Genomic DNA, 23,319 nt, shown 5'->3' on the forward strand with positions numbered 1-23,319 from the left:
TGACCCCCTTTTTGGAATATTTGGGATTATTTTCAGACCATTTCTGGCTGGGTTTGGGTCCATTTTCAGGTCATTTTCAGGTCTTTTTAGGTCATTTTTAGGTCATTTTTCCCCATTCTTTCACCATTTTTGCACCGTTTTTTTGCACTAATGCCACAAGAATTTGGGATCCCAAATCCCCACGACCCCCGGGATGTTCCCGACCCCATATTTGGAATTATTTTAAGACAATTTCTGGCTGGGCTTGGGTCCATTTTCAGGTCCATTTTCAGGTCATTTTTTTGGTCATTTTTTGGTCATTTTTAGCTCATTTTTCAGTAATTTTTCAGTAATTTTTTAGTTCATTTTGAAGTCAGTTGTCAGTCATTTTTAGCTCATTTTTCAATAATTTTTCAGTCATTTTTCAGCCATTTTTCAGTCATTTTTTGGTCATTTTTCAGTCATTTTTCAGTCATTTTTCAGCCATTTTCAGGTCATTTTTAGCTCATTTTTCAGTCATTTTTCTGTCATTTTTCAGCCATTTTTTGCCCATTTTCCACCATTTTTAGCTCATTTTTAGCCCATTCCCCACCGTTTTTACCCCATTTCCCACCGTTTTTACCCCATTTCCCACCGTTTTTAGCTCGTTTTTACCCCGTTTCCCATCGTTTCTAGCCCATTTTTAGCCCATTTCCCACCGTTTTTAGCCCATTTTTAGCCCATTTCCCACCGTTTTTACCCCATTTCCCACCATTTTTACCCCATTTCCCACCGTTTTTACCCCATTTCCCACCGTTTTTAGCTCGTTTTTAGCCCATTTCCCACCGTTTTTAGCCCATTTCCCACCGTTTTTCCCTGTTTCCCACCATTTTTAGCCTGTTTTTACCCCATTTCCCACCGTTTTTAGCCTGTTTTTACCCCTTTTCCCACCATTTTTCTCCATTTCCCAGCGTTTTTAGCCTGTTTTCCCCCGTTTCCCACAGTTTTTAGCCCGTTTCCCACTGTTTTTAGCCCGTTTTTCCCTGTTTCCCACCATTTTTCCCCGTTTCCCACTGTTTTTAGCCCGTTTTCCCCCGTTTCACAGCATTTCTAGCCTGTTTTTAGCCCATTTCCCATCGTTTTAACCCCATTTACCACTGTTTTCCCCTGTTTCCCACCGTTTTTAGCCCGTTTTTCCCCGTTTCCCACCGTTTTTACCCCATTTCCCTCCATTTTTAGCCCGTTTTTAGCCCATTTCCCACCATTTCCCACCGTTTTTAGCCCATTTCCCACCATTTTTAGCCCGGTTTTACCCCATTTCCCACCGTTTTTACCCCATTTCCCACCGTTTTTACCCCATTTCCCACCATTTTTAGCCCATTTTTACCCCATTTCCCACCGTTTCCCCCCGTTTCCCCCCGTTTTTAGCCCGTTTTTACCCCTTTTCCCACCGTTTTACCCCGTTTCCCACCGTTTTTAGCCCGTTTTTCCCCGTTTCCCACCGTTTTCCCCCCTTTTCCCACCGTTTTTCCCCGTTTCCCACCGTTTTTCCCCATTTACCACCGTTTTTGCCCTTTTTTCCCCATTTCCCACCGTTTTTAACCCGTTTTTCCCCGTTTCCCACCGTTTTCCCCCCTTTTCCCACCGTTTTTCCCCGTTTCCCACCGTTTTCCCCCCATTTCCCACCGTTTTTGCCCGTTTTTCCCCCATTTCCCAGCGTTTTTGCCCGTTTTTACCCCCTTTCTCACCGTTTTTACCCCGTTTCCCACCGTTTTTGCCCATTTTTACCCCCTTTCCCACCGTTTTCCCCCATTTCTCACCGTTTTTAGCCCGTTTTTCCCCGTTTCTCACCGTTTTTAGCCCATTTTTCCCCTCTTTCCCATCGTTTTTGCCCGTTTTTACCCCTTTTCCCACCGTTTTTCCCCATTTTCCAGCGTTTTTGTCCGTTTCCCCCCATTTCCCACCGTTTTTCCCCCTTTCCCACCGTTTTTCCCCCATTTCCCACCGTTTTTAGCCCGTTTTCCCCCATTTCCCACCGTTTTTGCCCGTTTTCTCCCCTTTTCCCACCGTTTTTCCCCCTTTCCCACCGTTTTTGCCCGTTTCCCCCCTTTTCCCACCGTTTTCCCCCCTTTTCCCACCGTTTTCCCCCCTTTCCCACCGTTTTTGCCTGTTTTTGCCCGTTTTCCCCCGTTTTCCCACCGTTTTCCCCCCTTTCCCACCGTTTTTGCTCGTTTTTAGCCCGTTTTTACCCCTTTTCCCACCGTTTTCCCCCATTTCCCACCGTTTTCTCACCGTTTTTCCCCCATTTCCCCCCGTTTTTGCCCGTTTTTAGCCCGTTTTCCCCCCGTTTTTGCCCGTTTTTCCCCGTTTTCCCCCCTTTTCCCACCGTTTTTGCCCGTTTTTCCCCCATTTCCCACCGTTTTTAGCCCGTTTTCCCCCGTTTCCCACCATTTTTACCCCCTTTCTCACCGTTTTCCCCCTTTTCCCACCATTTTTCCCCGTTTTTCCCCCATTTCCCACCGTTTTTCCCCATTTCCCCCCTTTTCCCAGCGTTTTCCCCGTTTCCCACCGTTTTCCCCCATTTCCCCCCGTTTTTGCCCGTTTTTAGCCCGTTTTCCCCCCGTTTTCCCCCGTTTTTCCCATTTCCCCCCTTTTCCCACCGTTTTTCCCCGTTTTCCCCCCATTTCCCCCCCGTTTTCCCCCGTTTTTCCCCGTCCCCCCCTTTTCCCACCGTTCCCCGTTTCCCAGCGCGTTTCCCGCCCGCAGGGCCTGACGCACAGCAAGGCGCAGGAGATCCTGGCGCGGGACGGCCCCAACGCGCTGACGCCGCCGCCCACCACGCCCGAGTGGGTGAAGTTCTGCCGGCAGCTCTTCGGCGGCTTCTCCATCCTGCTCTGGATCGGCGCCATCCTCTGCTTCCTGGCCTACGGCATCCAGGCGGGCACCGAGGACGAGCCCTCCAACGACAACGTCAGCCGGGACACGGGGAAAACGGGGGAAAACGGGGGGAAAGGGGGAAAAACTGCGGGTTTGGGGAGAAAACGGGGGGAAAATGGGGAAAAACTGCGGGTTTGGGGGGAAACGGGGAGAAATGGGGAAATAATGGGGGTTTGGGGGGGAAACGGGGAGAAAATGGGGAAATAATGGGGGTTTGGGGGGAAAATGGGGGGAAAATGGGGAAAAACTGCGCGTTGGGGGGGAAAATGGGGAAATAATGGGGGTTTGGGGGGGAACGGGGCGGAAATGGGGAAATAATGGGGGTTTGGGGGGAAAATGGGGGGAAAATGGGGAAAAACTGCGGGTTTGGGGGGAAACGGGGCGGAAATGGGGAAATAATGGGGGTTTGGGGGGGAAACGGGGAGAAAATGGGGAAAAACCATGGGTTGGGGGGAAACGGGGGAAAAAATCATGGGTTTGGGGGGAAATGGGGAAAAACTGCGGGTTGGGGGAAAACGGGGGGAAATGGGGAAATAATGGGGGTTTGGGGGGAAACGGGGGAAAAAAACATGGGTTTGGGGGGAAAATGGGGGAAATGGGGAAAAACTGCGGGTTTGGAGAGAAAACGGGGGGAAAATGGGGAAATAATGGGGGTTTGGGGGGGAAATGGGGGGAAAATGGGGAAAACTGCGGGCTTGGGGGGAAAATGGGGAAAAACCATGGGTTTGGAGGGAAAATGGGGAAAAACTGCGGGTTTGGAGAGAAAACGGGGGGAAAATGGGGAAAAACTGCGGGTTTGGGGGGAAACGGGGCAGAAATGGGGAAATAATGGGGGTTTGGGGAGAAAACGGGGCAAAAAAACATGGGTTTGGGGGGAAACGGGGAAAAACTGCGGGTTTGGGGAGAAAACGGGGAGAAAATGGGGAAAAACCATGGGTTTGGGGGGAAAATGGGGAGAAAATGGGGAAAAACTGCGGGTTTGGGGGGAAACGGGGGGAAAATGGGGAAAAAACTGCGGGTTTGGGGGGAAACGGGGAGAAAAACATGGGTTTGGGGGGGAAATGGGGGGAAAATGGGGAAAAAATGGGGGTTTGGGGGGAAAATGGGGAGAAAATGGGGAAAAACCATGGGTTTGGGGGGAAACGGGGGAAAAACCATGGGTTTGGGGGGAAAATGGGGAGAAAATGGGGAAAAACCATGGGTTTGGGGGGAAAATGGGGAAAAACCATGGGTTTGAGGGGAAAATGGGGAGAAAATGGGGAAAAACTGCGGGTTTGGGGGGAAAACGGGGAGAAAATGGGGAAAAACCGCGGGTTTGGGGGGAAAATGGGGAAAAAACATGGGTTTGGGGGGAAAATGGGGGGAAAATGGGGAAAAAAACATGGGTTTGGGGGGAAACGGGGAGAAATGGGGAAAAAATGGGGGTTTGGGGAGAAAACGGGGAGAAAATGGGGAAAAACCATGGGTTTGGGGGGAAAATGGGGGAAAAAACCATGGGTTTGGGGGGAAAATGGGGAGAAAATGGGGAAAAACCATGGGTTTGGGGGGAAAATGAGGAAAAAACCATGGGTTTGGGGGGGAAACGGGGAGAAAACCATGGGTTTGGGGGGAAAATGGGGAAAAACTGCGGGTTTGGAGAGAAAACGGGGAGAAAATGGGGAAATAATGGGGGTTTGGGGGGGAAATGGGGAAAAACCCATGGGTTTGGGGGGGAAACGGGGAGAAAAACATGGGTTTGGGGGGAAAATGGGGAAAAAAACATGGGTTTGGGGCGAAACAGGGAGAAATGGGGAAATAATGGGGGTTTGGGGGGGAAATGGGGAGAAAATGGGGAAAAACTGCGGGTTTGGGGGGAAAACAAGGGAAATACCATGGGTTTGGGGGGAATACGGGGAGAAAATGGGGAAATAATGGGGGTTTGGGGTGAAAACGGGGAGAAAATGGGCAAAAAACGCGGATTTGGGGTGAAAATGGGGAATAAATCAGGGTTTGGGGTGAAAACGGGGAGAAAATGGGGGAAAATGGGGGTTTGGGGTGAAAACGGGGAGAAAATGGGGAAAACCCACGGTTTTGGGGTGAAAATGGGGAATTAATGGGGGTTTAGGGTGAAAATGAGGAAAAAATGGGAGTTTGGGGCAAAAATGGGGAAAAAACTGCGGGTTTGGGGTCTGGAGGAGAAAGATGGGAATTTGGAAGAAATTTGGGGAATTAGCAATTTTTTTTTTTTGGGGGGGGGGATTTTTTTGGAGGTGTTTTGTGGGGAAAAAGTGGATTTTGGGGGATTTTGGAGATTTTTATTTTCCTGGGGGATTTTGGAAAGTGGCAGGGGTTTGGGGGGGTGGGAAAAGAAAAATCGGGGGATTTTGATGGAAATTGGGAAGATTTTGGCCTCTGGGGCTTTTTGGGGTGTTCTGGGTGGCTTAAAACCCCAAAATTTGGGGCAGAATGGGCGAAACCCCCACAAAAACCAGGCAGGGGAAGGTTTTTGGGGTGGGTTTTTGGTTTTTTTTTTAATTTTTTGGGGTGAAGACCCCAAAAGTGACCCCGGACCTGTTTTTTGGGCCCCCCCAGCTGTACCTCGGCATCGTCCTGGCCGCCGTCGTCATCATCACCGGCTGCTTCTCCTACTACCAGGAGGCCAAGAGCTCCAAAATCATGGAATCCTTCAAGAACATGGTGCCCCAGGTGGGGATTTGGGGCCTTTCGGGGCCTTTTGGCGATTTTGGGGCGGATTTGGTGATTTTGGGGTTCCCCCGGGTTGCTTTCGGGGCTCCGGCAGAGGAATTTTGGGGCTGGGAAATGCGGATTTTCAGCTGGAGGGGCGGGGCTCGGGCGGGGTTTTTGGGGGTTCCCGGGGGTCCGGCCTCCCGGAATTCCCGGAATTCCCGGAATTTGTGGAATTCTCGCCGCAGCAAGCCCTGGTGATCCGCGAGGGCGAGAAGATGCAGGTGAACGCCGAGGAGGTCGTGGTCGGGGACCTGGTGGAGGTCAAGGGCGGCGACCGAGTCCCGGCCGACCTCAGGATCATCTCGGCCCACGGCTGCAAGGTGGGGCCCGAAACCGCGGGAATTCAACCCAAAAATTCCGGGGAATTGGCCCAAAATATCCTGGGAAATTGCCCCAAAAATTCTGGGAAATTGGCCCAAAATATCCTGGGAAATCGCACCAAAAATTCTGGGAAATTGGCCCAAAATATCCTGGGAGTTTGTACCAAAAATTCCGGGGAATTGGCCCAAAATATCATGGGAAATTGCACCAAAAATTCCGGGCAATTGGCACCAAAATATCCTGGGAATTCGTACCAAAGATTCCGGGGAATTGGCCCAAAATATCATGGGAAATTGCACCAAAAATTCTGGGAAATTGGTCCAAGAATATCCTGGGAAATCGCACCAAAAATTCCAGGGAATTGGCCCAAAAATATCCTGGGAAATCGCACCAAAAATTCTGGGAAATTGGCCCAAAATATCCTGGGAATTTGTACCAAAAATTCCGGGGAATTGGCCCAAAAATATCCTGGGAAATCACACCAAAAATTCTGGGAAATTGGCCCAAAAATATCCTGGGAAATCGCACCAAAAATTCCGGGGAATTGGCCCAAAAATATCCTGGGAAATAGCACCAAAAATTCTGGGAAATTGGCCCAAAAATATCCTGGGAAATTGCACCAAAAATTCTGGGAAATTGGCCCAAAATATCCTGGGAATTCGTACCAAAAATTCTAGGAAATTGGCACAAAATATCCTGGGAATTCGTACCAAAAATTCTGGGAAATTGGCCCAAAAATATCCTGGGAAATTGCCCCAAAAATTCTGGGAAATTGGCCCAAAAATATCATGGGAAATTGCACCAAAAATTCTGGGAAATTGGCCCAAAAATATCCTGGAAAATCGCACCAAAAATTCTGGGAAATTGGCCCAAAAATATCCTGGAAAATCGCACCAAAAATTCTGGGAAATTGGCCCAAAAATATCCTGGGAAATTGCCCCAAAAATTCCAGGGAATTGGCCCAAAATATTCCAGGAAATTGCCGCAATAATACCAGGAAATGACACCAAAATATCCCGGGAAATTGTCCCAGAATATCCTGGGAAATCACCCCAAAAATCACCGGGAAATGGCCCGAAAATATCCCAGGAAATTGCCCCAAAATATCCTGGGAAATCACACCAAAAATATCCCTGAATCTCCCGGAATTTGCCCTGAATCCCCCGGAATTCTCCCGAATCCCCCGGAATTCTCCCAGATTTTGGAGAATTTCCCCAAATCCCCTGGAATTTCCCTGAATCTCCCGGAATTCTCCCAGATTTTGGAGAATTTTCCAAATCCCCTGGAATTCTCCCAGATTTTGGAGAATTTTCCGAATCCCCCAGAATTTCCCCGAATCCCCTGGAATTCTCCCAGATTTTGGAGAATTTTCCCAAACCCCCCGGAATTCTCCCAGATTTTGGAGAATTTTCCAAATCCCCTGGAATTCTCCCAGATTTTGGAGAATTTTCCAAATCCCCTGGAATTCTCCCAGATTTTGGAGAATTTTCCGAATCCCCCGGAATTCTCCCAGATTTTGGGGAATTTTCCCGAACCCCCCGGAATTCTCCAGATTTTGGAGAATTTCCCCAAATCCCCTGGAATTTCCCTGAATCTCCCGGAATTCTCCCAGATTTTGGAGAATTTCCCCAAATCCCCTGGAATTTCCCTGAATCCCCCGGAATTCTCCCAGATTTTGGAGAATTTTCCAAATCCCCCGGAATTCTCCCAGATTTTGGAGAACTTTCCGAATCCCCCAGAATTTCCCCGAATCCCCCGGAATTCTCCCAGATTTTGGAGAATTTTCCGAATCCCCCGGAATTCTCCTGAATCCCCCGGAATTCTCCCAGATTTTGGAGAATTTTCCAAACCCCCCGGAATTCTCCCAGATTTTGGAGAACTTTCCGAATCCCCCAGAATTTCCGCAAATCCCCCGGAATTCTCCCAGATTTTGGGGAATTTTCCAAATCCCCTGGAATTCTCCCAGATTTTGGAGAATTTTCCAAATCCCCTGGAATTCTCCCAGATTTTGGAGAATTTTCCCAAACCCCCAGAATTCTCCCAGATTTTGGAGAATTTTCCAAACCCCCTGGAATTCTCCCAGATTTTGGGGAATTTTCCAAACCCCCCGGAATTCTCCCAGATTTTGGGGAATTTTCCGAATCCCCCAGAATTTCCCCAAATCCCCTGGAATTCTCCCAGATTTTGGAGAATTTTCCCAAACCCCCCAGAATTCTCCCAGATTTTGGAGAATTTTCCCAAACCCCCCAGAATTCTCCCAGATTTTGGAGAATTTTCCCAAACCCCCCGGAATTCTCCCAGATTTTGGAGAACTTTCCGAATCCCCCAGAATTTCCCCAAATCCCCTGGAATTCTCCCAGATTTTGGAGAATTTTCCAAACCCCCCAGAATTCTCCCAGATTTTGGGGAATTTTCCCGAACCCCCCGGAATTCTCCCAGATTTTGGGGAATTTTCCCGAACCCCCCGGAATTCTCCCAGATTTTGGAGTATTTTCCAAATCCCCTGGAATTCTCCCAGATTTTGGAGAATTTTCCAAACTCCCCAGAATTCTCCCAGATTTTGGGGAATTTCCCCGAATCCCCCGGAATTCTCCCAGATTTTGGGGAATTTTCCCGAACCCCCCGGAATTCTCCCAGATTTTGGGGAATTTTCCCAAATCCCCCGGAATTCTCCCAGATTTTGGGGAATTTTCCCGAACCCCCCGGAATTCTCCCAGATTTTGGAGAATTTTCCCGAACCCCCCAGAATTTTCCAGAATCCCCCGGAATTCTCCCAGATTTTGGAGAATTTTCCGAATCCCCCAGAATTTCCTTGAATCCCCTGGAATTCTCCCAGATTTTGGGGAATTTCCCCGAACCCCCCGGAATTCTCCCAGATTTTGGAGAACTTTCCGAATCCCCCAGAATTTCCCCGAATCCCCTGGAATTCTCCCAGATTTTGGGGAATTTCCCGAACCCCGGAATTCTCCCAATGCAGGTGGACAATTCCTCGCTGACGGGCGAGTCGGAGCCGCAGACGCGCTCGCCCGACTGCACCCACGACAACCCCCTGGAGACGCGCAACATCACCTTCTTCTCCACCAACTGCGTCGAGGGTGAGCCCAAAATCCCGGGAATTGGCCCCAAAATCTGGGCAGGGATACCCCCTTTTCCCCCCCACGTTTTCCCGCTTTTTTCCCCTGTTTTTTCCTTTTTTCCCCATTTTTATTTCACTTTTTCCCCATTATTTTCCCATTTTAACATGTTTTTCCTGGGTTTTCCCATTTTTTCCCGTTTTTTCCCATTTTTTCCCATTTTCCCCCATTTTTTCCCCATTTTTCCTGATTTTTCCCATTTTTTCCCATTTCCCCCATTTTTTCCCAATTTTTCCCCATTTTCCCCCTTTTTTCCTCCTTCTTTCAATTTTTTTCCCATTTTCCCCCCATTTTTCCCTGTTTTTTCCCATTTTTTCCATTTTATCCTATTTCCCCCATTTTTTCCTGTTTTTTTCCCAGTTTTTCCCCATTTTTTCCTATTTTTCCCCATTTTCCTATATTTTCCCACATATTTTGCTGGTTTTTCCCAGTTTTTTTTCCCCATTTCCTATTTTTCCCCATTTCCCCCCATTTTCCCCCATATTTTGCCATTCTTTCCCATTTTTTTCCAAATTTTCCCATTTTCCCCCATTTTCCCCATTTTTTCCCCATTTTCCCCTGTTTTTCCCATTTTCCCCATTTTTTCCCCATTTTTCCTCTTTCTTTTAATTTTTTCCCATTTTCCCCATTTTTCACCCCATTCCCAGGCACGGCGCGTGGCGTGGTGATCGCCACGGGCGACCACACGGTGATGGGGCCACTGACCCCATTTTGGGGCCATTTTGGGGCCATTCTGGGGCCATTTTGGTCTGTTTTTGTGCCATTTTCTCACTTTCCCCCCATTTTTTCCCATTTTCCCCGTTTTTGGGCCCATTCCCAGGCACGGCGCGCGGCGTGGTGATCGCCACTGGTGACCGCACGGTGATGGGGCCGCTGACCCCATTTTGGGGCCATTTTGGGGCCATTTTGGGTCCATTTTGGGTCCATTTTGGGCAGTTTTGGGCCATTTTGGTGCCATTTTCTCACTTTTCCCCCATTTTCCCATTTTCCCCATTTTTTGCCCCATTCCCAGGCACGGCGCGCGGCGTGGTGATCGCCACGGGCGACCGCACGGTGATGGGGCCGCTGACCCCATTTTGGGGCCGTTTTGGGGCCATTTTGAGTCCATTTTGGGCAGTTTTGGGCCATTTTGGTGCCATTTTCTCACTTTTCCCCCATTTTTTCCCGTTTTCCCCGTTTTTCGCCCCATTCCCAGGCACGGCGCGTGGCGTGGTGATTGCCACGGGCGACCGCACGGTGATGGGGTCCCTGATCCCATTTTGGGGCCATTTTGGGTCCATTTTGGAGCCATTTTGGGCCATTTTGGTGCCATTTTCTCACTTTTCCCCCATTTTTCCCATTTTCCCCGTTTTTCGGCCCGTTCCCAGGCACGGCGCGCGGCGTGGTGATCGCCACGGGCGACCGCACGGTGATGGGGTCACTGACCCCATTTTGGGGCCATTTTGGGGCCATTTTGGGGCCATTTTGGGTCCATTTTGGGCAGTCTGGGGCCATTTTGGTTCCATTTTCTCACTTTTCCCCCATTTTTTCCCATTTTCCCCGTTTTTCACCCCGTTCCCAGGCACGGCGCGTGGCGTGGTGATCGCCACGGGCGACCGCACGGTGATGGGGTCACTGACCCCATTTTGGGGCCATTCTGGGGCCATTTTGAGTCCATTTTGATGCAGTTTTGGGCCATTTTGGTGCCATTTTCTCACTTTTCCCCCATTTTTTCCCATTTTCCCCGTTTTTCGGCCCATTCCCAGGCACGGCGCGCGGCGTGGTGATCGCCACGGGCGACCGCACGGTGATGGGGTCACTGACCCCATTTTGGGGCCATTCTGGGGCCATTTTGGGGCCATTTTGGTCCGTTTTGGTGCCATTTTCTCACTTTTCCCCAATTTTTTCCCGTTTTCCCCGTTTTTCGGCCCGTTTCCAGGCACGGCGCGCGGCGTGGTGATCGCCACGGGCGACCGCACGATGATGGGGTCACTGACCCCATTTTGGGGCCATTCTGGGGCCATTTTGGGGCCATTTTGGGCCATTTTGGTGCCATTTTCTCACTTTTCCCCCATTTTTTCCCGTTTTTCCCGTTTTTTGCCCCGTTCCCAGGCACGGCGCGTGGCGTGGTGATCGCCACTGGCGACCGCACGGTGATGGGGTCACTGACCCCATTTTGGGGCCGTTTTGGGGCCGTTTTGGGTCCTTTTTGGGGCCATTCTGGGGCCATTTTGGGGCCATTTTGATGCAGTTTTGGTCCATTTTGGGGCCATTTTCTCACTTTTCCCCCATTTTTTCCCGTTTTTCCCATTTTTTGCCCCATTCCCAGGCACGGCGCGCGGCGTGGTGATCGCCACGGGTGACCGCACGGTGATGGGGTCACTGACCCCATTTTGGGTCCATTTTGATGCAGTTTTGGGCCATTTTGGTGCCATTTTCTCACTTTTCCCCCATTTTCCCATTTTCCCCATTTTTTGCCCCATTCCCAGGCACGGTGCGCGGCGTGGTGATCGCCACGGGCGACCGCACGGTGATGGGGTCACTGACCCCATTTTGGGGCCATTCTGGGGCCATTTTGGGGCCATTTTGGGCCATTTTGGTGCCATTTTCTCACTTTTCCCCCATTTTTTCCAGTTTTTCCCATTTTTTGCCCCATTCCCAGGCACGGCGCGCGGCGTGGTGATCGCCACGGGCGACCGCACGGTGATGGGGTCACTGACCCCATTTTGGGGCCATTCTGGGGCCATTTTGGGGCCATTTTGGGGCCGTTTTGGTCTGTTTTGGTGCCATTTTCTCACTTTTCCCCCATTTTTTCCCATTTTTCCCATTTTTCGCCCCGTTCCCAGGCACGGCGCGCGGCGTGGTGATCGCCACGGGCGACCGCACGGTGATGGGGTCACTGACCCCATTTTGGGGCCATTTTGGGTCCATTTTGGGCAGTTTTGGGCCATTTGGGTGCCATTTTCTCACTTTTCCCCCATTTTTTCCCATTTTCCCCGTTTTTCGGCCCATTCCCAGGCACGGCGCGCGGCGTGGTGATCGCCACGGGCGACCGCACGGTGATGGGGTCACTGACCCCATTTTGGGGCCATTTTGGGGCCATTTTGAGTCCATTTTGGGCAGTTTTGGGCCATTTTGGTGCCATTTTCTCACTTTTCCCCCATTTTTTCCCATTTTCCCCGTTTTTCGCCCCGTTCCCAGGCACGGCGCGCGGCGTGGTGATCGCCACGGGCGACCGCACGGTGATGGGCCGCATCGCCACGCTGGCCTCGGGGCTGGAGGTGGGCAAGACGCCGATCGCGGTGGAGATCGAGCACTTCATCCAGCTGATCACCGGCGTCGCCGTCTTCCTCGGCATCTCCTTCTTCATCCTCTCCCTCATCCTCGGCTACACCTGGCTCGAGGCCGTCATCTTCCTCATCGGCATCATCGTGGCCAACGTGCCCGAGGGGCTGCTGGCCACCGTCACCGTGAGCGGCTGGGGCAGACTGGGGGGGACTGGGATGGAGATATTGGGGATTGGGATGGACTGGGATGGAGATATTGGGGACTGGGAGGGACTGGGAGGGAGATATCGGAGACTGGGATGGACTGGGATGGAGATATTGGGGACTGGGATGGACTGGGAGGGAGATATCGGGGACTGGGAGGGACTGGGATGGAGATATTGGGGACTGGGATGGACTGGGAGGGAGATATCGGGGACTGGGAGGGACTGGGATGGAGATATTGGGGACTGGGATGGACTGGGGGGGACTGGGATGGAGATATTGGGGATTGGGATGGACTGGGATGGACTGGGAGGGACTGGGAGGGACTGGGAGGGAGATATTGGGGACTGGGATGGACTGGGACGGAGATATTGGGGACTGGGATGGACTGGGACGGAGATATTGGGGACTGGGATGGACTGGGATGGACTGGGAGGGACTGGGATGGACTGGGATGGAGATATTGGGGACTGGGAGGGACTGGGATGGACTGGGGGGGACTGGGATGGAGATATCGGGGACTGGGAGGGACTGGGAGAGACTGGGAGGGTGATATCGGGGATTGGGATGGACTGGGATGGACTGGGATGGACTGGGATGGACTGGGATGGAGATATTGGGGATTGGGATGGACTGGGAGGGACTGGGATGGACTGGGATGGAGATATTGGGGACTGGGATGGACTGGGATGGACTGGGATGGACTGGGAGGGACTGGGATGGACTGGGATGGACTGGGATGGACTGGGATGGAGATATTGGGGACTGGGAGGGACTGGGATGGACTGGGATGGAGATATCGGAGACTGGGATGGACTGGGATGGAGATATTGGGGACTGGGATGGACTGGGATGGACTGGGAGGGACTGGGATGGACTGGAATGGACTGGGATGGACTGGGATGGACTGGGACAGAGATATTGGGGACTGGGATGGACTGGGATGGACTGGGATGGACTGGGATGGAGATATTGGGGACTGGGATGGACTGGGATGGACTGGGATGGACTGGGAGGGACTGGGAACAAACTGGCATAGACTGGGAGCAAACTGGGAGGGACTGGGACAGAGATATTGGGGACTGGGATGGACTGGGAGGGACTGGGAACAAACTGGGAGGGACTGGGAACAAACTGGGAGGGACTGGGAACAAACTGGGAGGGACTGGGAGGGACTGGGAGTGACCGGCCAAGGAACTGGAGCCATTTTTGAGGGGATTTTTGGGTCCACATCCCTCAAACCAAAGCCCCCAGAGCCCCCAGACCCATTTGGGACCCTCCAGAACCCACAAAAAACCTCAAAACCCCCAAAATCCCCCCCAAAAAACCCTAAAAAACCAAAATCCCCCAAAATCCCCAAAACCCCAGAATTTGGAGATCCCTCTACCAAAGGTTCCTCAAGGCGCCTTCAGCCCCAATTTTGGGCGAATTTCTCCGGGATTTTTGGGATTTTCGCTGCACCCACCCCCAGAACTGAATCCCCCAGACCCATTTGGGACCCCAGACCCATTTGGGACCCTCCAGAACCCTCAAAAAACCCCCAAACCCCAAAATCTCCCCCAAAAAACCCAAAATCCCAGAATATGGAGATTCTTCTACCGAAGGTTCCTCAAGGTGCCTTCAGCCCCAATTTTTGGGCAAATTTCTCCGGGATTTTTGGGATCTCCAAAACGAATCCCCCAGACCCATTTGGGACCCCCCAGACCCATTTGGGACCCCCCAGACCCATTTGGGACCCCCCAGGCCCATTTGAGACCCTCCAGAACCCACAAACTCCAGAATTCAGGTGTCCCTCTACCGATGGCGCCTCAAGGTGTTTTCACCCAAATTTTGGGCGAATTTCTCCGGGATTTTTGGGATTTTCGCTGCACCCACCCCCAGAACAAATCCCCCAGACCCATTTGAGACCCCAGACCCATTTGGGACCCCCGAGACCCATTTGTGGTCCCTCCAGAACCCACAGACTCCAGAATCCAGGTGTCCCTCTACCGATGGCTCCTCAAGGTGTTTTCACCCAAATTTTGGGCAAATTTCTCCGGGATTTTTGGGATTTTCGCTGCACCCACCCCCAGAACTGAATCCCCCAGACCCATTTGGGACCCCAGACCCATTTGGGGACCCTCCAGAACCCACAGACTCCAGAATTCAGGTGTCCCTCTACCGATGGCTCCTCAAGGTGTTTTCACCCAAATTTTGGGCGAATTTCTCCGGGATTTTTGGGATTTTCGCTGCACCCACCCCCAGAACAAATCCCCCAGACCCATTTGGGACCCCAGCCCCATTTGGGACCCCCCAGACCCATTTGGGGACCCTCCAGAACCCACAGACTCCAGAATTCAGGTGTCCCTCTACCGATGGCTCCTCAAGGTATTTTCACCCAAATTTTGGGCGAATTTCTCCGGGATTTTTGGGCTCCCCAGAACAAATCCCCCAGACCCATTTGGGACCCCAGCCCCGTTTGGGACCCCAGACCCATTTGAGACCCATTTGGGACCCCCCAGACCCATTTGGGACCCTCCAGAACCCACAAACTCCAGAATCCAGGTGTCCCTCTACCGATGGCTCCTCAAGGTGTTTTCACCCAAATTTTGGGCGAATTTCTCCGGGATTTTTGGGCTCCCCAGAACGAATCCCCCAGACCCATTTGGTACCCCAGCCCCGTTTGAGACCCCAGACCCATTTGTGGTCCCTCCACAACCCACAAACTCCAGAATCCAGGTGTCCCTCTACCGATGGCTCCTCAAGGTGTTTTCACCCAAATTTTGGGCGAATTTCTCCGGGATTTTTGGGCTCCCCAGAACGAATCCCCCAGACCCATTTGGGACCCCAGCCCCGTTTGGGACCCCCAGGTGTGCCTGACGCTGACGGCCAAGCGCATGGCCCGGAAGAACTGCCTGGTGAAGAACCTGGAGGCCGTGGAGACGCTGGGCTCCACCTCCACCATCTGCTCCGACAAGACCGGGACCCTCACCCAGAACCGCATGACCGTGGCCCACATGTGGTTCGACAACCAGATCCACGAGGCCGACACCACCGAGGACCAGTCTGGTGCGCGGGGCCGGACTGGGAGGGACTGGGAGCCACTGGGAGGGACTGGGAGGGACTGGGAGGGACTGGGAGGGGAAAATGGGGAGGTTTTGGGGGCATTTTGGGGTGTTTTGGGGCCTTGGAGGGTGAACTGAGGGAGTTTTGGGGGCGCTGAGAGGGACTGGGAGGGACTGGGAGGGACTGGGAGGGACTGGGAGGGACTGGGAGGGAACTGGGAGGGAACTGGGAGGGACTGGGAGGGACTGGGAGGGAAATGGGAGGGACTGGGAGGGACTGGGATGGACTGGGAGGGACTGGGAGCCACTGGGAGGGACTGGGAGGGAACTGGGAGGGACTGGGAGGGACTGGGAGGGAACTGGGTGGGAACTGGGAGGGACTGGGAGGGACTGGGAGGGAACTGGGAGGGACTGGGAGGGAACTGGGAGGGACTGGGAGGGAACTGGGAGGGACTGGGAGTGACTGGGAGGGACTGGGAGGGAACTGGGAGGGACTGGGAGGGACTGGGAGGGAACTGGGAGGGAACTGGGATGGACTGGGATGGACTGGGATGGACTGGGAGGGACTGGGAGCCACTGGGAGGGACTGGGAGGGACTGGGAGGGACTGGGAGGGACTGGGAGGGAACTGGGAGGGACTGGGAGGGAACTGGGATGGACTGGGAGGGACTGGGAGGGAACTGGGAGGGACTGGGAGGGACTGGGAGGGACTGGGAGGGAACTGGGAGGGAACTGGGAGGGACTGGGAGGGACTGGGATGGACTGGGATGGACTGGGAGGGACTGGGCAGGAGAGGAGGGTGAGGAGGATGGGAATTCGGTGCAGTTTGGGGAGTTTTGGGGCATTTTGGGGAGTTTTGGGGAGTTTCAGGGCATTTTGGGGAGTTTTGGGGAGTTTTGGGGTGTTTTGGGGAGTTTTGGGGAGTTTCAGGGCATTTTGGGGAGTTTTGGGGTGATTTGGGGAGTTTTGGGGAGTTCTGAGGCAGTTTGGGGAGTTTTGGGATGTTTTGGGGAGTTTTGTGGTGATTTGGGGAGTTCTGGGGAGTTTTGGGGCAGTTTGGGGAGTTCTGGGTAGTTTTGGGGCAGTTTGGGGAGTTTTAGGGAGTTTTGCGGTGATTTGGGGGCAGTTTGGGGAGTTCTGGAGAGTTTTGGGGCGTTTTGGGGAGTTTTGTGGCGATTTGGGGAGATTTGGGGAGTTTTGGGGCATTTTGGGGAGTTTTGGGGAGTTTTGGGGTGATTTGGGGGCAGTTTGGGGCTGGAAACTTCACCGAACCGGTCCGTACCGATCTGTACTGGTCCGAACCGGTCCGAACTGGTCCGAACGGGTCCGAACCGGTCTGAACCGGCCGAACCGGTCCGAACGGGTCCAAACTGGTCCGAACCGGTCTGAACCGGTCCGAACGGGTCCGAACGGGTCCGAACGGGTCCGAACGGGTCTGAACCGATCCGAACCGGTCCAAACCGGTCCAAACCGGTCCGAACGGGTCCGAACGGGTCCAAACCGGTCTGAACCGGTCCGAACCGGTCCGAACGGGTCCGAACGGGTCCGAACGGGTCCCGCAGGCACGGCGTTCGACAAGAGCTCGCCCACGTGGGTGGCGCTGAGCCACATCGCCGGGCTCTGCAACCGCGCCGTCTTCAAGGGCGGCCAGGAGAACGTGCCCATCCTCAAGGTGCGCGGGGCGCGTGGAATTCTGGGGATTTGGGATTTTGGGAATTTTTGGGGATTTTGTTGGGATTTTTTGGGGATTTTTTTGGGTTTTTTGGGGATTTTTTTGGGATTTTTTGGGGATTTTTTGGGGATTTTTTGGGTTTTTTTGGGGATTTTTTGGGGATTTTTTGGGGATTTTTTGGGGATTTTTTTGGGTTTTTTGGGGTTATTTTGGGGGATTTTTTTGGGATTTTTTGGGATTTTTTTGGGATTTTTTTGGGATTTTTTGGGGGTTTTTGGGGATTTTTTTGGGATTTTTTGGGGTTATTTTGGGAAATTTTTTTGGGGTTATTTTGGGGGATTTTTTTGGGGTTATTTTGGGGGATTTTTTTGGGTTTTTTTTGGGGTTATTTTGGGGGATTTTTTTGGGATTTTTTGGGATTTTTTTGGGGTTTTTTGGGGATTTTTTGGGGTGTTTTGGGGTTTTTTTTTGGGGGGGAGTTTTTGGGGATATTTTGGGGGATTTTTTGGGGACTTTTTGGGATTTTTTGGGGATTTTTGGAGATTTTTTGGGGTTTTTTGGGGATTCTTTCTTTGGGGGGGAGTTTTTGGGGATATTTTGGGGGATTTCTTTGGGATTTTTTTTTGATTTTTTGGGGTTATTTTGGGGGATTTTTTTGGGATTTTTTTGGGATTTTTTTGGGATTTTTTGGGGGATTTTTTTGGGATTTTTTGGGGGTTTTTTGGGATGTTTTTGGGATTTTTGGGGGGGATTTTTTTGGGGTTATTTTGGGGGATTTTTTTTTTATTTTATTTTTTGGGATTTTTTGGGGTTTTTTGGGTTTTATTGGGATTTTTGAGGGATGGGGTGGGGTTTTTGTTGAGGGGATTTTGGAATTCTTGAATTTTGAGGCACAAACCACAAATTTCTGGTTTCCAGATTTTGGGTCACAAATTCTGTATTTTGGGTCACAAACTTCGTATTTTGGGTCACAAATTGCGTATTTTGGGTCACAAACTCCACATTTTGGGTCACAAATTGCGTATTTTGGGTCACAAATTGCGTATTTTGGGTCACAAATTGCATATTTTGGGTCACAAACTCCGCATTTTGGGTCACAAATTGCATATTTTGGGTCACAAATTCTGTATTTTGGGTCACAAATTGAATATTTTGGGTCACAAATTCTGAATTTTGGGTCACGAATTGCATATTTTGGGTCATAAATTCTGGATTTTGGGTGACAAATTCTGGATTTTGTGTCACAAATTGCATATTTTGGGTGACAAATTCTGGATTTTGGGTGACAAACTGCACATTTTGGGTCACAAATTCTGGATTTTGGGTCACAAACTGCACATTTTGGGTCACAAATTCTGGATTTTGGGTCACAAATTGCATATTTTGGGTCACAAATTCCGTATTTTGGGTCATGAATTGCATATTTTGGGTGACAAATTCTGGATTTTGGGTCACAAATTCTGGATTTTGGGTCACAAATTCTGGATTTTGGGTGACAAACTGCACATTTTGGGTCACAAATTCCGTATTTTGGGTCACAAATTGCATATTTTGGGTGACAAATTCTGGATTTTGGGTGACAAATTGCATATTTTGGGTGACAAATTCTGTATTTTGGGTCACAAATTCTGGATTTTGGGTCACAAATTCTGGATTTTGGGTGACAAATTCTGGATTTTGGGTGACAAATTCTGGATTTTGGGTGACAAACTCCGCATTTTGTGTCACAAATTCTGGATTTTGGGTCAAAAATTGCATATTTTGGGTGACAAATTCCGTATTTTGGGTGACAAATTGCATATTTTGGGTCACAAATTCTGGATTTTGGGTGACAAATTCTGGATTTTGGGTGACAAACTGCGCATTTTGGGTCACAAATTCTGGATTTTGGGTGACAAATTCTGGATTTTGGGTGACAAATTCTGGATTTTGGGTGACAAACTGCGCATTTTGGGTCCCAGCGCGACGTGGCCGGCGACGCCTCCGAGTCGGCGCTGCTCAAGTGCATCGAGCTCTCCTCGGGCTCCGTCAAGGTCATGCGGGAGCGCAACAAGAAAGTGGCCGAGATCCCCTTCAACTCCACCAACAAGTACCAGGTACCCAAAAACCCCCCAAAAACACCCAAAAAACACCCAAAACCCACCAAAACCACCCCAAAACCATCCAAAAAACACCCCAAAACACCAAAAACACCCAAAACCCCCCAAAAAACCCCCAAAAACCACCCAAAAATCCCAAAATGGACCGAGATCCCCTTCAACTCCACCAACAAGTACCAGGTACCCAAAAACCCCCAAAAAACACCCAAAAAACACCCAAAACCCACCAAAACCACCCCAAAACCATCCAAAAAACACCCCAAAAACACCAAAAAACCCAAAAACCCCCAAAAAACCCCCAAAAACCACCCAAAAATCCCAAAATGGACCGAGATCCCCTTCAACTCCACCAACAAGTACCAGGTACCCAAAAACCCCCAAAAAACACCCCAAAAACACCAAAAACACCCAAAAAACCCCAAAAAACCCCCAAAAACCACCCAAAAATCCCAAAATGGCCTGAGATCCCCCTCAACTCCACCAACAAGTACCAGGTACCCAAAAACCCCCAAAAAACACCCAAAAAACACCCAAAAACCACCAAAAAACCCCGATGAGAACCCAAAAATCCCAATAGGAACCCAAAAACCCCCAGGGGAACCCAAAAAAACCCAGGGGAACCCAAAAAATGCTAGGGGAACCTGAAAAAAACCAAAAATCCTGATGAGAACCCAAAAATCCTCATGGGAACCCAAAAACCCCCAAAAAACACCCAAAACCCACCAAAACCACCCAAAAACCCCCCAAAAACCACCCAAAAATCCCAAAATGGCCTGAGATCCCCCTCAACTCCACCAACAAGTACCAGGTACCCCAAAAAACCTCAAAAACACCCAAAACCACCCAAAAACCACCCAAAAATCCCCAAAAATGGGCCGAGATCTCCTTCAACTCCACCAACAAGTACCAGGTACCCCAAAACCCCCAAAAAACACCCAAAAAACACCCAAAAATCACCAAAAACACACAAAACCACCCAAAAAACACCAAAAATACCAAAAACACCCAAAACCCCCCAAAAAACCCCCAAAAAACACCAAAAAAACCCGATGAGAACCCAAAAATCCCAATAGGAACCCCAAAACCCCCAGGGGAACCTGAAAAAAAACCAAAATCCTGATGAGAACCCAAAAATCCTCATGGGAACCCAAAAACCCCCAGAGAAACCTGAAAAACACCCAAAAATCCCAAAAATAGGCCAAGATCTCCTTCAACTCCACCAACAAGTACCAGGTACCCCAAAAACCCCCCCAAAATACCCAAAACACCCAAAAACACCCAAAAATCCCCCAAAAATGGGATGAAATCCCCTTCAACTCCACCAACAAGTACCAGGTACCCCAAAAACCCCCCAAAATACCCAAAAACACCCAAAAAACCACCCAAAAATCCCGACAGGAACCCAAAAACCCGCAGAGGAACCTGAAAACCCCAAAACCCCCATTTTTCACCCCAAATCTCCATCCACGAGACCGAGCACCCCAAACGACCCCTTTAAAAATACCCCAAAAATTCAATTTATTCCACTAAAACTCCATATTTTCCCCACCCGGGTGCCCTGAACCCCCCACGAGGAACATCCCGAAAATCCCCGAAATTCACAAAAACCCAAAATCGCCGTTTTTCACCCCAGCTCTCCATCCACGAGACCGAGGACCCCAACGACAACCGGTACCTGCTGGTGATGAAGGGCGCGCCCGAGCGAATCCTGGACCGCTGCTCCACCATCCTGCTGCAGGGCAAGGAGCAGCCACTGGACGAGGAGATGAAGGAGGCCTTCCAGAACGCCTACCTGGAGCTGGGCGGGCTGGGGGAAAGAGTCCTCGGTCAGATTTTGGGGGAAATTCCCACGATTTTGGGTTTTTTTGCTGATTTTTACCATTTTCGGGTGATTTTTGGTGGTTTTTTGGGGGTTTTGTGGGGTGTGTTTGGAGGTTGGATGAAGGAGGCCTTCCAGAACGCCTACCTGGAGCTGGGCGGGCTGGGGGAGCGCGTCCTCGGTCAGATTTTGGGGGAAATTCCCACGATTTTGGGGTTTTTTGGTGGTTTTTACCATTTTTGGGTGATTTTTGGTGGTTTTTGGGGTTTTTTGGGGGTTTTGTGGGGTGTTTTTGGAGGTTGGATGAAGGAGGCCTTCCAGAACGCCTACCTGGAGCTGGGCGGGCTGGGCGAGCGCGTCCTCGGTCAGATTTTGGGGGAAATTCCCACGATTTTGGGGTTTTTTGGTGATTTTTACCATTTTCGGGTGATTTTTGGGGTTTTTTGGGGGTTTTGTGGGGTGTTTTTGGAGGTTGGATGAAGGAGGCCTTCCAGAACGCCTACCTGGAGCTGGGCGGGCTGGGCGAGCGCGTCCTCGGTCAGATTTTGGGGGAAATTCCCACCGTTTTGGGGGTTTTTGGTGATTTTTACCATTTTCGGGTGATTTTTGGTGGTTTTTGGGGTTTTTTGGGGGTTTTGTGGGGTGTTTTTGGAGGTTGGATGAAGGAGGCCTTCCAGAACGCCTACCTGGAGCTGGGCGGGCTGGGGGAGCGCGTCCTCGGTCAGATTTTGGGGGAAATTCCCACGATTTTGGGGTTTTTTGGTGATTTTTACCATTTTCGGGTGATTTTTGGTGGTTTTTGGGGTTTTTTGGGGGTTTTGTGGGGTGTTTTGGGAGGTTGGATGAAGGAGGCCTTCCAGAACGCCTACCTGGAGCTGGGCGGGCTGGGCGAAAGAGTCCTCGGTCAGATTTTGGGCGAAATTCCCACGATTTTGGGGTTTTTTGCTGATTTTTACCATTTCTGGGTGATTTTTGGTGGTTTTTTGGGTTTTTTTGGGGGTTTTGTGGGGTGTTTTTGGAGGTTGGATGAAGGAGGCCTTCCAGAACGCCTACCTGGAGCTGGGCGGGCTGGGGGAAAGAGTCCTCGGTCAGATTTTGGGGGAAATTCCCACGATTTTGGGGTTTTTTGCTGATTTTTACCATTTTCGGGTGATTTTTGGTGGTTTTTTGGGGTTTTTTGGGGTGTTTTGGAGGTTGGATGAAGGAGGCCTTCCAGAACGCCTACCTGGAGCTGGGCGGGCTGGGGGAAAGAGTCCTCGGTCAGATTTTGGGGGAAATTCCCACGATTTTGGGGTTTTTTGCTGATTTTTACCATTTTCGGGTGATTTTTGGTGGTTTTTGGGGTTTTTTGGGGGTTTTGTGGGGTGTTTTTGGAGGTTGGATGAAGGAGGCCTTCCAGAACGCCTACCTGGAGCTGGGCGGGCTGGGGGAAAGAGTCCTCGGTCAGATTTTGGGGGAAATTCCCACGATTTTGGGGTTTTTTGCTGATTTTTACCATTTTCGGGTGATTTTTGGTGGTTTTTTGGGGGTTTTGTGGGGTGTTTTTGGAGGTTGGATGAAGGAGGCCTTCCAGAACGCCTACCTGGAGCTGGGCGGGCTGGGGGAAAGAGTCCTCGGTCAGATTTTGGGGGAAATTCCCGCCGTTTTGGGGTTTTTTGGAATTTTTTTACATTTTTAGCGTTTTTTGCTTTTTTTTGAAGTTTTTTGTGGTGATTTTTGGGTGATTTTGGGGTGATTTTTGGGGTGGTTTTTGGGGTGATTTTGGGTTGATTTAAGGGGGATTTTGGGGGACTTGGGGACTCCAGGATTTCGGGGTATTTCCGTGCCTCCACAGAGGATTTTTGGGGTGATTTTGGGGTGATTTGGGGGGACTTGGGGACTCCAGGATTTCGGGGTTTTTCCGTGCCTCCACAGAGGATTTTTGGGGTGATTTTGGGGTGATTTGGGGGGACTTGGGGACTCCAGGATTTCGGGGTTTTTCCGTGCCTCCACAGAGGATTTTTGGGGTGATTTTGGGGGGATTTTGGGGGGATTTTGGGGGGATTTTGGGGGATTTGGTGACTCCAGGATTTCGGGGTTTTTCCGTGCCTCCAGAGAGGATTTTTGGGGTGATTTCTGGGTGATTTTGGGGTGATTTGG

At 50.9% G+C, this 23,319-nt stretch overlaps 1 protein-coding gene across 4 annotated transcripts in view; it reads left to right on the forward strand.

Moving 5' to 3' along the window:
- The window catches only part of ATP1A3 (ATPase Na+/K+ transporting subunit alpha 3), a 54,718-nt gene that overhangs the window by 9,766 nt on the left and 21,633 nt on the right, over positions 1-23,319 (forward strand). For 2 of the 4 annotated variants that reach the window (XM_077789802.1, XM_077789801.1), the window contains exons 4-12: positions 2,725-2,928; positions 5,467-5,580; positions 5,808-5,942; positions 8,921-9,038; positions 12,258-12,526; positions 15,397-15,595; positions 17,153-17,262; positions 19,224-19,358; positions 20,995-21,187. In XM_077789802.1, coding sequence (XP_077645928.1) covers positions 2,725-2,928; positions 5,467-5,580; positions 5,808-5,942; positions 8,921-9,038; positions 12,258-12,526; positions 15,397-15,595; positions 17,153-17,262; positions 19,224-19,358; positions 20,995-21,187 — 1,477 coding nt within the window. Of the gene's footprint in view, positions 1-2,724; positions 2,929-5,466; positions 5,581-5,807; positions 5,943-8,920; positions 9,039-12,257; positions 12,527-15,396; positions 15,596-17,152; positions 17,263-19,223; positions 19,359-19,688; positions 19,725-20,669; positions 20,697-20,994; positions 21,188-23,319 lie in introns of those variants that run through there. The other 2 variants (XM_077789804.1, XM_077789803.1) reach the window with 2 other exon arrangements.

Source organism: Lonchura striata, chromosome 37, assembly GCF_046129695.1.
Source record: "Lonchura striata isolate bLonStr1 chromosome 37, bLonStr1.mat, whole genome shotgun sequence".
NCBI lineage: Eukaryota > Metazoa > Chordata > Aves > Passeriformes > Estrildidae > Lonchura > Lonchura striata.